The following is a 12,732-nucleotide window of genomic DNA, read 5'->3' on the forward strand; positions in this document are numbered from 1 at the left end:
ATTAATTCACATGGCATATGCAAAATCCAGACGCACTCATTAGATTGCCAAAAATAAAGGCATGATTTAACGCTCTACAGAGTGCATGTCCACAGCGCTGATTAGAGATATTGTCTCATAAAAAGTGTTGTTCTTGATTGTTGCTTATTGAAGGGGACAATTCTGATCTGGCTTGATGGCCCATAACAATGATTAATGATCAGGGTAGGGTTATAAAACATCCAAATCCGTGATGTTATCTTGGATCACCATCAAATCCATCCATTGGACCACAACAAACCCTCCAAGAAAAGGGCTACCCATCAAAACTCACAGGCTGGGCAAGGAGGTCATTAATCACAGAGGCAGCAGAGACCAAAGGTAACCCTGAGGAAGTAGAAGAGCTTCATAGCAGAGATTGGAGTCTCTGTCCATATGACGACAATAAGCTGTACACTTAGAACTGGGCTTTATGGAAGAGTGGCCAGAAAAAAAGCTTTGTACGAGATGAAGAAAAGATGAATGGTACCAAATGCAGGGAAATTTGGTCAGCTTGCCTGTGGATTCAGACTGGCACAAAGGTTCACCTTTACGCAGGACAATGACCCAAAGCATACTGCTGAAGCTCCCCTTGAGAGATTTAAGGAGAAGGATTCAAATATGTTGAAATGGTCTATTCAAAATCCAGACCTTCAAGTGAGAATCGGTGGTTAGACTCGCTGTTCACGAGCAAAAAACATCCAGTATGAAGGAGCTGGAGCATTTTAGCCTTTGGGAATAGGAAAGAATACCAGTGGCAAAATGTGGCGAGCTCATAGTGACTTAGCCAAAGCCACTTGCTGCTGTAATTGTCAAAAAAAAAATTGGCTCTACAAAGTACTCACATTAGAGGAGCAGAAAAGTTATTTAAAGGATAGGCTATGAAGCCTCCTATCAGCCCAATCAGATCAGGTGATACCCTACAGGTGAATTTTGGGCTTAGATGAGCTTCAGGCTTTCTTGCCTTAGCAGAGGGTTCCTAGCTCGCCATTAACACCTGGCCAACTCTGTGGTATCAACAACAACAACCCTGCTACTTCTTGCCCAATCTGGCCCCAGTAGGCGGCTCCTACAGCCACCAACAAACTTTTTCCCCAGCTCCTCCCTAGCCTTTCCTGGCAGCCACTACTTCCTGCTTATATAGCATCTTCAATGGCTTTCCACAGTCACATGACAATGTGACATCAGAGCACGGCAATATTACATTTATTCTTAAGAGGAAAGCTAATTACAAGTTTGTTTCTATACCTGGATTACATAAAACCACCATCACAAGTTCAGGTTTTTGAGTATTTGTATCCAGATTATGGAGCAGAGATGTATTTAAGCACATTAACATAACCTTGAAATTAACAGGAATGTAAGATCACACATTTTACATGTGTATACATGTGGTCATGTAGATTTGCTCCGTATGATTGTGTGTTTCAAAAGGTTATAAAACTATCGCGGTCATCATTGTCACTGTCAAAGATATGAGGCTTCAAATCAGATGGCAGCTAAATGTTCCAGCCTACTCATGTGACAAATGGCTACCCTTTATTTGCATGTACCAAGACCTGTGTTATTATGCTGCTTTGTCTACTTTAACTTCTGACCGAGCAGATCAATAACTGGAACAAATTAGCATTTTATTTCTCCATCAATGGCTAACCATGCAATTATAAGCTTCTGTTTAACAGAAGCTGGTATAGCGCACATAACTGGTATTGACTTTTTTTTCTGTAAAAAGCCAAAACAGATTTAAATCAATACTCTAAATTTGGTGGAGATGCTTGTCTAACATTTTATTTGAAACATTTCTGTTAAGTCAACTCTAGTTGGAGCCCTTAAGAAAACTGAAGTTCAGGCCTCAAATATACCTCTATATAACTTTGATATTTCTGGTCTTGTTTTCACCGCATCTCAAAATGCTGAGAAAATCTGGAGGTTAATATTGACTTCCCATCACATTAAAGTATGTGCACCTACGTTGCGACTCCTACAGACTATGGATTTTTTGCCTCCTGGCTCACCTGAATTAGAAGCATCAAGAAAACTTTGAAGTTCTGCACCAAGCAGGACGGTTCTGATGTCCTAAAACACTTTTAGGACAACAGAACTTCACTTGACTTATTTGTACAATTTAAAACCTAAGTTTTTATATCATGCACTTAAATGTTGCTGTATTAATTGAGTATCTAAGATGTTTTATATTTGTAATTTTATTTAAGTATTTAAAATATTAACAGCAATTTTTTCTTTTGGGGAAAAAGATTTTGGGGGTTTCTTCTCATTCCTTTCAGCTTTATGCATCATATTAAATTACTAATGTGGTAACGTTTAGCTGATGAAAAATGACAGGAGTATTTCAAAGTCAATTCCCTGAGATAAAGGGAGCCAGTGTAAGAATTTTAGAACTGGGCTGATGTGCTCTACTTTCTTAGTCTTATTTCTTAGTCTTACAGCAGTCTAACTGACCTTTTAAACAGACCTGTAAGGACAATAAGAATTTGATTGGAAAAATAACAAATTAAAAAAGTGCTGCTTTTTTACTTTATTTCTTAAAATTCCCTAACTCCATCATAATGACTTGTGATCATGTAGTATGAGTTAGTTTTGAATAACCTCTTTGCTGAAACACAATGTGTCCACTATTCTGGGTCCTGTTCCTACCTTTCTTCATTTTGCAAAGGGGTTCCACAGGGCTCCACACTAGGATCCCTGATTTTCATCCCCAGATAGAAATCGTTTTTAGGATAATTTATCAGATGCAGAATTCATTTTTCACACAGATTAGACAATTACCTATTGTCCATCCTCTAGCAATTGGCAGGTTGCTGGTTCAATCCCACGCTCTGACCGTCTCAGTTGTTGTATCCTTGGGCAGGACACTTGCCTGCTGGCAGTGGTCAGAGGGCCTGATGTGTGGCAGCCACACCGCCATCAGTCTGCCCCAGGGTAACTGTGGCTACTAGCATAGCTCACTAGCATCAGGGTGTGAATGTGTGTGAATAGGCGAATGACCGAATGTAGTATAAGGTGCTTCAGGGTCGTCGGACTAGTTAAAGTGCTGTACAAGTACAAGCCATTTACCATTTAAACACATTAATGTCTCTAATCTACTAGTTTTTCACAATCTATTTTTTATAAATAGAAGCAAAACTGAGTTCATGGCACTCTCAAATAAAACATGTAAATATAAAGTGGCGACCAAAGTACTTTCTATGGAATCTCATGAAAATAAACTATTGCAGTGGGATGACTATTTCTTTGGCCAATTTGAAGTATAAACTTTTTTATTCCTTTTTATGCTCTGACTAAAGTCGCCTGAAAAATATTTCCAGGATTAAAGGACTAATGTCTCAGCAGGATCTCAAAAAAGGAATCTTTAGTTGAATCGATTACACTAATAGCGTCTTCACAGATCTGCCTAAAAAGTTGATCAGACAGCTGCAGTTGATCCAGAACGCTGCTGCCTGCATCCACACTAAGAAAGTATAGCACATCACCTTAGTTCTGAAGTCCCTGTATCTCAGAGAACTGACTTTAAAATACTCCTGTCAGTCTATAAAACACTGACTGGCTTAGCACCTAAATACATCATAGACTTGTTATCATTGTGTCACTTGCCCAGACCACTCAAGTCTTCAAGTCTTCTCTGTACACCCAAAACAAACATGGAGAAGCAGCATTTAGTTCTTATGCTCCACTTATCTGGAAAAAACTCCCTGAAGACTGTAAAAGTGCTGAAACCCTGAGTTCCTTTGAATCAAGGTTAAAAACCTATTTGCTTAAAGTTGCTTTTGAATGTTCTATTCAAACTGTTATATTTAACTGAATCATCTTGAAATTAAGTCAGTAGTCCAACTTTTCTTGGCCAGCGCTTTGAATTGTCTTTTTATTTAAATGTGCTATATAAATTAACTTGCCTTGCCTTAAAGTAACCGGTTAACACCTTTTTATTAAAATTGTGATGATACGCTCTGCATTAATATACCTGCCCTTGATCTTCGCCTTGGCCCACAATGTATTTTACAAAATAAATGTTTTTAGTGTGTGAACATTTACAGGAAAAAAGCTTTTAAACATATGGCTGGTGTTCAGGAATAACTCACAAAGATACCATAGATTATTAGAACTGGTTTCCAACATCACGTTTATGTTAGTTGTAATGTCTTCACAATCAGTTTTCTCTTGAAAAATAAATCTTTTTATTTTATGCTTGGTGTGATATCATGATAGTACTACCTAAAACAATGCAATATTATTTTGGATCTTTAATCACCTATCCTAGGTGGTCCTAGAATTGAGTCGCATATCATATTATAGTACATGGTCAGAGCAGTTTGTGTGTTTCCTTGTTTGCAGCAAATGTCAGTATGTACTTGTCACTCTTAATGGCAGATTGGCTCTTTGATTAGGTTTTTCAGCAACGGAGGCAGAAGATTATGTAACATTTCTAACACAAGGAGGCTGTGAGTAAGTGTTGATCATCTCAAGGACCATTAACACTTTTACGTTGTCTGTTTAACTTCGTAGACTCTCACCTGACCATAACCCATTTGTCACTGTCATCACATCAGGCAAGTCAACACATAAGCAATAAATTACCATGAAGCAGGTACAGCCCACACCTTCCGCGCACACATCTTAAGTGGTACTTTTGTTGCAGCCTGTTGTGCTCATGTGAAAAGGTGATGTGTATCAACCTAAATACACAAGCGGGTAATGATTTCCCCCTAGAGCTGAAAAGATGGTAATGGGTAGCAGGCGCTGTGTCAGAACTGCACCGACGTGTCAGTCAGCCGTGGAAAATACTGACAGCTACATCATTAAATCTGTTCCAGGTGTCCTTCAATTTGAGCATGAATGATGGTCTGGGTGGCCGAGAATCTAAACAGAAACATTACATTTGGGTTTCCTGGTGAGAGAGAGAGATCTGGTCTAGATTGCTTCTCTTATTGTGTGTCTAGATTTTACAGTATAGCTATAACTAGGTTAGTGCAAATCATGACAAAAGTGGAATATGTCAGTGTGCATACACTTTCCCATTACCAATAACAACTGTGTGTGATCCAGCTACAGTGCCATGCACAGATATTCACTTCTTATTTTTAAGGCTAACCATTGGCTTTATTCTGGCCACTCTTCCATAAAGCTCAGCTCTGTGGTGTGTACAGCCTACTGTGGTTCTACGGTCAGATCCGGTCTCTGCTGTGGAGCTCTGCAGCTCCTCCAGGGTTACCTTTGTGTGCTGCCTCTCTGACTAATATCGTCCTTGCCTGGTCTGAGTTTTTGATGGGGGGTGGCCCTCTCCTGGCTGGTTTGTCGGGGTACCCTGTGCTTTCATTTTGAAGATGATGGATTCAATGGTTCTCCAGGGGAACATGAAATATTATATTTTTTTATAACCCCAACCTGACTTCCTGTTCTTCTCAACAACTTTATCCCTGACTTGTTTGGAGAGCTCCTTGGTCTTCGTAGTGTGATGCATCTTTCTCAGTGGTGCTGCAGCCTCTGTGGCCTTTCACAAAAGGTGTGTTTATGCTGCCGGATCATGTAAGATTTGGATTACTCACAGATGGCCTTCATTTCACTAATTATGTCACTTTTTAAGGTAATTGGTTGTACCACAACTTTTTAGCAGCTATATGGCAAAAAGGCTGGTTACATATTCACATAGCATATTTTTTTTATTATTTTATACGTTTTTGTTTTCTCATATCACATCACTCACTAGTTTGTGCAAATATAGCAAATAAAATAATATTGGAACATTGGACAATAGTGAATATTTTTGCAAGGCTACAGGGATTTGTTAGAGATAATTAGTAAACATTAGGTATGTTTGCATGGACAAAAGTAATCGGAATAAAGGGCTGATCGGAATAAAAATGTGTGGGGCATTACTGGAGGTTGCCACTTTCTGATGACGTCCCTCACCCCAATTTTATCATGCATTTTAGACACTTTCACTCCAAATATTTTCACAACACACATACATGTAGGCCATGGTATGGGGGGTGGGGGTGAAGACATCTGTGTGTGTGTGTGTGTGTGGGGGGGGGGGGGGGGGGGGGGGCTTATGTGAGCCTCGCCTCGGGTGGCATTTAGACATTGAGGGTTCTGGGCAGTTGCTTGGAAGGGGTGCGCTGGTACCAGCTACCTTCCGGAGGGGGGGGGGGGAGTGGACTGTGCCGGGCACCCCCTTCGGTGCTCCCAGTTTTAGACACACTTGAGAACAACATGAAACAACACAACATCTGAGCGGGCTTAGGGAGGATCGGGGTCTTTTCCACACCCCCGTTCTACGATTGCGGCATGAAGTCTGGGGCCTGGAGGAGGAGCGGGCCACAGGGTCTGGGGTCTTGGCGGGGGGTTGCTGTGTGGCCCGGGTAGCTTGCCGGGACTGGGGCTGATGCCTCTGCTCTCCCCAAAAAGGGGCGGGGGAGGGGTGGCTAGGGTAAGTTGGGGGAGGGAGAGGGTTTATTAGGTATTTAGGGGGTGAGGGGGGTTCTGGTTGGGTGACCCCTGTGGGTCAGATGCCCCCCCTGGTCTGGGGGGGGGGCATCTGGTCCGGGATCGGGGGTCGGGCACTGGCAGTCGGATAGTTGGATTGTGGTGCCCACCCACCCCCCACACCCCACTTGGGATTGTTGGATGTGAGTGTTATGTGGAAATGTGTGTACGCAGTTGTCCCTTTTTTTTCTTTTTTTTTTTGAAATTCTGTGTGTGGTGAGTGGGGCACTAGGGTGGGATGGTGTTAATGAGATTTATTTATTTATTATTATTATTTTTTATTTTATTTTTTGCCAGGTTCGGTTCCGAACCGCTCCCTCTCCAAGAACATCTCAAGTCTCCGCTAGGTGCTCGCCCCCGCGGCTCCTGGGGGCTTCGGCATTGCGGTGGCTGGGGGATTTCCTCGGGGTCGTCTCTCCTCCTTCCTTGGTGGGGGGGCAGATTTCCAGTGTTGGCCCCTCTTGGGCGCCCTGCTTTGGGGGCCCCTTTGGGGGTCCGGGGTTATGGGTCATCTGGCTCCTGCCTCGGTGCTCGGGGAAGGAGGGCCTTTGGTTCTTCACAACCACTATTGAGCCTTTTTCTTCTGATAAATCTCACATACACAAGTGCACTCTCACAAACACCCACAGGTGCTGGGTTCCAGGTACTAAGTGTTCACTTCTATACAGAAAGCCCGTAATTTATTTATTTATTTTATTATTTTTTTTACTTTCTTTTCTCAGGTATCACGTTATACATGTCAGTTTAAATAATAATACATATGATTTAGCAATGATATCAAGGTGTTACTCTATTGTATCTGTTACACTATGTCTGTTGATTGTGCTGTTCTTTTTACATCTCTCTTTCCAGGTGATGAACATTTTATCATTCTTTCCCTTTTATCTCTTCTTTCTTTCACCTCTTCTCTTTCTTTTTTTCTCTTCTTGTTCTTCCTTTACTCTCCTACTTTCCCATTGTAGTGTCCACATAATTTGAAAGTATCCCCGCAGGAATCACAATAAAACTATTTACATGCATAAATTAAGCAGAGCACTATGGCGAAAGCTGATTGCTCCACTTATGAAAGTAAAATCTATTTGGCATTAAGACATCAATTTTTATTGCCACATCGCTAGACAGGACACTGGGGAAAAAAAAAAGGAATAAAAATGTGGCATGTTAACAAGCCAATCATTTACCTGACTCCGCCAGATAGATTTGCTCCGCATATCCATCTGGAAACCTTCCGTTGAAGTAACTTTGGGAAGGGGCGAAAATACTGGTTAGCTGATTGGCCAATGTTGGTGATAGACGGGCCAAATGAACCAATCAGATTCGTCGTCGCTCGTAACAGAGCGACGACGAAAACACAACCACAAGCCAAGCTACTCTTGCTGCTGCAGGTAAAGGCTCGTTAGCTCAGCAAATAAATACTCTGTAATTCCGATAAAACTTGCTCGATAGCCACGCTAACGCTAGTTTCATCGGCTGAAGCCGCCATGTTCTTTAGACTGAACTGTCGCGCTTCCCGTTGCGTCACACCTCAACCCGCCTCAAAGCCAACGCTGATTGGACGTTCGTTTGGTGAACGGCTCCAAATTTTCTTTAACGGAGAGTAGCCAGACTGATCTGCGAGTGAAACCTTGAAAGCTCGCGAGATCAGGATGGTCTCACGAGGCTAGCCAATCATAATAATGTGATCGGATTTAGCTCAATCTGAATGAAATTGCAATCCGAATGAGAGGGGTGGTTTATGGTGATTGATAATCTGATCACCATCCATATAAACAATTGTAAGGCTGAAGTTATTCCGAATGTGGCAAACTGACCCGAGTGCAGATGTAACTTATTTCTGCGTTGTTGAATGGTGGAAAAACTGTATGACCTTTCTATTCGAAACATTAATGGAGCTCAAAATTATTAGTTATTCAGTAATGTTTCAACTGTAATTCGAACCTCGTGCAAGTCAAGCCGGGGCGCTCTGAAGACAAATGAACATGTACACTACTGCCTTGTTTGGTATTTTACCTTCTTCTGTGTTTTCTTTTAGGGGAATTTGATAACTGCACATCAGAGTGGTTCTATTCTGAATAAAGGTGGTTGCATATACACACACATTATGATCAGATTAATTGATTGTGCGCCTATATAAACTGTACAATCCAATTGTTTTTCAATCCAAATACAGTTTAATCTGATCGTGAAATTTTGTGCATGTAGCTAATGACATAATGAGGACAAAAGAACACAGCAAACAAGTCAAGGATAAAGTTGCTGAGAATTTAAAGCAAGACATAATTTGTCAGATAGCATAGTGATCTAAAACTTAAGTCTTTGGGGACCAGTTTTCTGCAGTTTTTGCAGGATGCAGATAAAAGTTGAATTGCATCAGTCCCGTCAATCCAGTTTACCAAAAGCCATGTAAGGGAAACAGCAAACGTGAAAGAAGATGTTCTGGTCAGATGGGAGCAAAAGTCAACATTAGCCAAAATGAAAACTTTTATGTGTGGTAAAAAAAAAAAAAACTAAACCTGCATCTCATCTTAAAAACACAATCCCCATGGTGAAACACAGCAACGATAGGGAAGACAAAAGAGGTTGAAAGAAAAACCAAAAAGGCTGAAATACAGGACAGTTCTATAAGCCTAGCTGTGAAATGCAGTAGATGACTTTGGAGACTGACACCAACCCTAAACATACAGCTACAATAAAATGGTTTAGATCGGAGCACATTCGTGTGTAAAAATGGCCAAGTCAAAATCCAAAATTAAATTAAATTCAGAATCTGAAGGGAGATTTGAAAACTCCTGTTCATATATGACCTCTATGCAATCTGATTTAACTTGAGCTTTATGGCAAATAGAAATGGCCACAAATGTCATTATTCATATTTACAAAAAGGCATACCCCGACTTGCAGTTGTAATTGCAGAATCCAGTTGCATGCCACACTTTTCAGATTATTATTTTTTTGTATGTAAAAAAAAAAAGAAGTTTAACTGCATGCATTTTTATTTCTTCCATTCTGCAGTCATTGTTATCACAAAAATGATTCTTAATTACGATCGTGTTTGTACTTATAGCATGAAAATAAAAATCTGGAAATATTCATAGGATCTATTGTAAATTATCTCACAAGGCACTGCCTCTTTGGTGATGAAGAGCTGTTCATGTGAGCAGTTTATTTCTCTCAGAACAAAAGCTAACCACTTCATATGTTGCACGTAGGCAATGAATTAATCTGCTTCTTTGCAACGTTTCCAGCCTACGTTTCTTGTTGCAACCTGTGGCTCGTGGAAAGAAGCAACCCGTATGGAAACAATCTATATTCATACCTTATATATATATTATCTCACAAATGAATGTTGCTCGGATTCCCATCTCAGTCAGAGTTCTGTGATGCAGTCTTTCTAAAGGAGGATGCTCATAAATAACGCTTTTTTTTGTTATGGTAGGAAGCTGCAGCAGAATTGAGTTTAAAGAAGAAAAAAAAAACTGAGCCTTGTTCTGATATGTAGGTCACAAGAATCAACTACTCCCTCGTCCATATGTAGTTTCGCAGCTGGGCTTTAGGAGTGAGCCAGTAGTAGTAACAGCAGCTACTCCACCTTCAGCACTGCCATATGGAAGGAGGCACAACAACAACAACAAGCATTATCACCTCCCGTAACACATGCTCTAAATATAGGGGTGTGAAGAAGGGGGGGAACAAATTAACGTACAGACTCAGAGAGAAGAAAACTGATAAGAAATGTAACACTTGTAAAAAAAAATCGATCAAACGGGACGCTGAAATCTGCACCAAAAGGGAAAGATGGTGATGAGAGATGTACTCACCTGAGGGGGTATAAGAAAACGCGTTCTCTTGTTGCTGATGCTGCTGCTGCTGCTGCATCTTCGATCTTTGCTCCAGAGAGTGAGACAAACCAGCAAGCCGCGCTCCCTGTGCGTTGTGGTGAGGGAGTCCGTGTGGCAGCTCAGAGGGAGAGACAGCGGCGTGCGCGTCACCGCCACCAGGGCCGGGAGGACGGCACGGGAAGGGGAACGGTTCCTCTGATTACCTTGGAAAGTGACTGCGGACGTCTCACTCTCAGTTTCTCTCATTCTTGTTCTCGTTCCCTGTTTAAAAGGGGTGTGTGTGTGTGGGGGGGGGGGGGGGGGGGGGGCGTGAAAGCACATGCAACTGCAGATGGAGATCTTTGACGTGCACGGAGGCAAGAGGAGGGGAGGAGCGAAGGGAGCCGGAGGAGGTGCTGAGGGAAGGAACGAAGCAATTACCTTTAGTGTAGGCTTACTCACTGAGGCGTTGAGCCATCCCTCTTCCCTCCCCTCTCTCTCTCTCTCTCTCTCTCTCTCTCTCTCTCTCTCTCTCTCTCTCTCTCTCTCTCTCTCTCTCTCTCTCTCTCTCTCTCTCTAACCTTGCAGGGCTGAACACTGAACCACTTCAGAGCTCACATGTACTACATCAGTTTAGCTCTGTGTGGATGACGGATCCAATTCGCCTTCTGCGAATTTGCAGAAGGCGAAGCTGCATGCGCACAACGCCGGCACGTGCGCGAGAGAACGCACGAGGAATTGCAAAATCGGTCAGCCCGAGGCCTCTTGATTGTCAAAGTTTGCAGGTCTGCAGTGTGCATTTGGTTTACAATTCAAATAAGGGCGCCGTGCTCTCAGAAACGCTAGAAAACGAATGCGCCTGCGAAACACGCATGCCATTATGCAGAGCGCGGTACTTCAGCGGCAGCATCAAGCACATACTTTTTCCACTGAAGTGAGAACAGACATAATCACGGGACTGGACTATTCCGTTCAAAATATTCTAGAAGTCCCAAATGAAAATTGAATGTTTTAACTTATACTATGCAGGTGTGTTGAAAGAGTTGTTGTAGATGCTGGCGGCTGTGGGCAGGAGGTCTCACCTGTAGCGGTCTGTCTTACAGCAGATCTGAAGAAGCCTCTCACTGAAGACGCTTTTGTTGTATGATGAAGAGGACGCTCGGGTTGTCCGTAAGAATCATCATTTGCACAATGAGATTCTAAAAGAGTACCCAGAACAGAACCAGCCTTTTGTCATTAGCTTGTTGAGCTATTAGGACCGTGGCTGCATCCCAAATGTTCTAATTATAGCTCTTAGCTCCTGTTCTTTCACCTGTCATGAGGTCAACAGTAAAAGTACGTTCACACCAACAACATTTTTCACCTTTATCGCCTGGTGTTGGTCGCTTGACATTTCCTCTAGCAAACAATCCACCTCCACCTGCGGCTGCGTCTGGATGACGGTTGCTTCCAGCGGTACTGCCGTCTTTTCAGAACCCTGTGAGAGGAGCTGCTGTCCCTCTGCGACACGAACTGCAGGTGCCTTTGGTCAGTAAATCCATCATTACTCAGTAGAAATACAGCCTAAATGTACTGTCTAAATATGCAACGCATAAAAAAACCCCATTTGTGCTTAAAAAGATGGACAATGAGGACACGATGAGATGCGAAGTGACAGAAAAGTTCAGATTGTTCAACTAGAGCGAAATTTTGCTTCGCTCTATTTGCCCCATTTGCGTCCCTTGAATATATCGTTGGAGTTGCGGGTCTTTAAGTCGCTCCTGAACTTGCCTTTACACGGGGATAACGTGTAATTCCCTTCCTCCATTTGCCTTGTTCGCCTTTTAGTGTGAATGTATCTTAGGATTGTGGGTAAAAAAAAAAAAAAAAAGGAGCTTCGGACCACTATGCCAATTTTGGACAGCCTTTAACTCCGATGTCATTACGCAACAGAAACACACATGGATGATGCGGGTCAAATCTGGAACTACTTTGTAGTTATTTAATAAATAAATAACTACAAAGTGTGCTCTCTCATATTTCAGATCAATTTTGTTAATTTCTGTGAGGTAGGCTGTGCCCATACATAATGTTGTGAGAAGGATTGTGGGATTCCTTATGGCTCTTTAGGGCCAGTGAGGGAGACTGTATTCTCTATGGTAAAGGAACTATGATAGAAAATATAAAGACTTCTTTTCCTTTTTTCCTGTGACTGCATTATTTGGACAGCACTTACCATGGTGACCTCTTTGGCTAAAGGGTCCTTACCAATTAAACCTTTTTGGATGCAGCCACTGACTGATTCTGCTACTGCAAGAGAGGATAGCAGAAGAGATCACACGCTCCACAAAAGATTCAGAAGATCTGCAACATCTTTCTGCAAGCACCGAAGAACCTGAGCTTCCTCAACAAGTGC

General features: G+C 42.1%; 1 protein-coding gene across 3 annotated transcripts in view; it reads right to left on the reverse strand.

Moving 5' to 3' along the window:
* Nucleotides 1–10,567, reverse strand: part of dab2ipb (DAB2 interacting protein b) — a 238,381-nt gene extending 227,814 nt beyond the window's left edge. For all 3 annotated transcript variants that reach the window (XM_036140370.1, XM_012866171.3, XM_036140369.1), the window contains exon 1: nucleotides 10,338–10,567. In XM_036140370.1, coding sequence (XP_035996263.1) covers nucleotides 10,338–10,395 — 58 coding nt within the window. In that variant the 5' untranslated portion in view covers nucleotides 10,396–10,567. The remainder of the gene's footprint in view (nucleotides 1–10,337) is intronic.
* Between the last annotated feature and the right edge of the window lie 2,165 nt (nucleotides 10,568–12,732).

The sequence above is a fragment of the Fundulus heteroclitus genome, chromosome 8 (genome assembly GCF_011125445.2).
Source record: "Fundulus heteroclitus isolate FHET01 chromosome 8, MU-UCD_Fhet_4.1, whole genome shotgun sequence".
Taxonomy (NCBI): Eukaryota; Metazoa; Chordata; class Actinopteri; order Cyprinodontiformes; family Fundulidae; genus Fundulus; species Fundulus heteroclitus.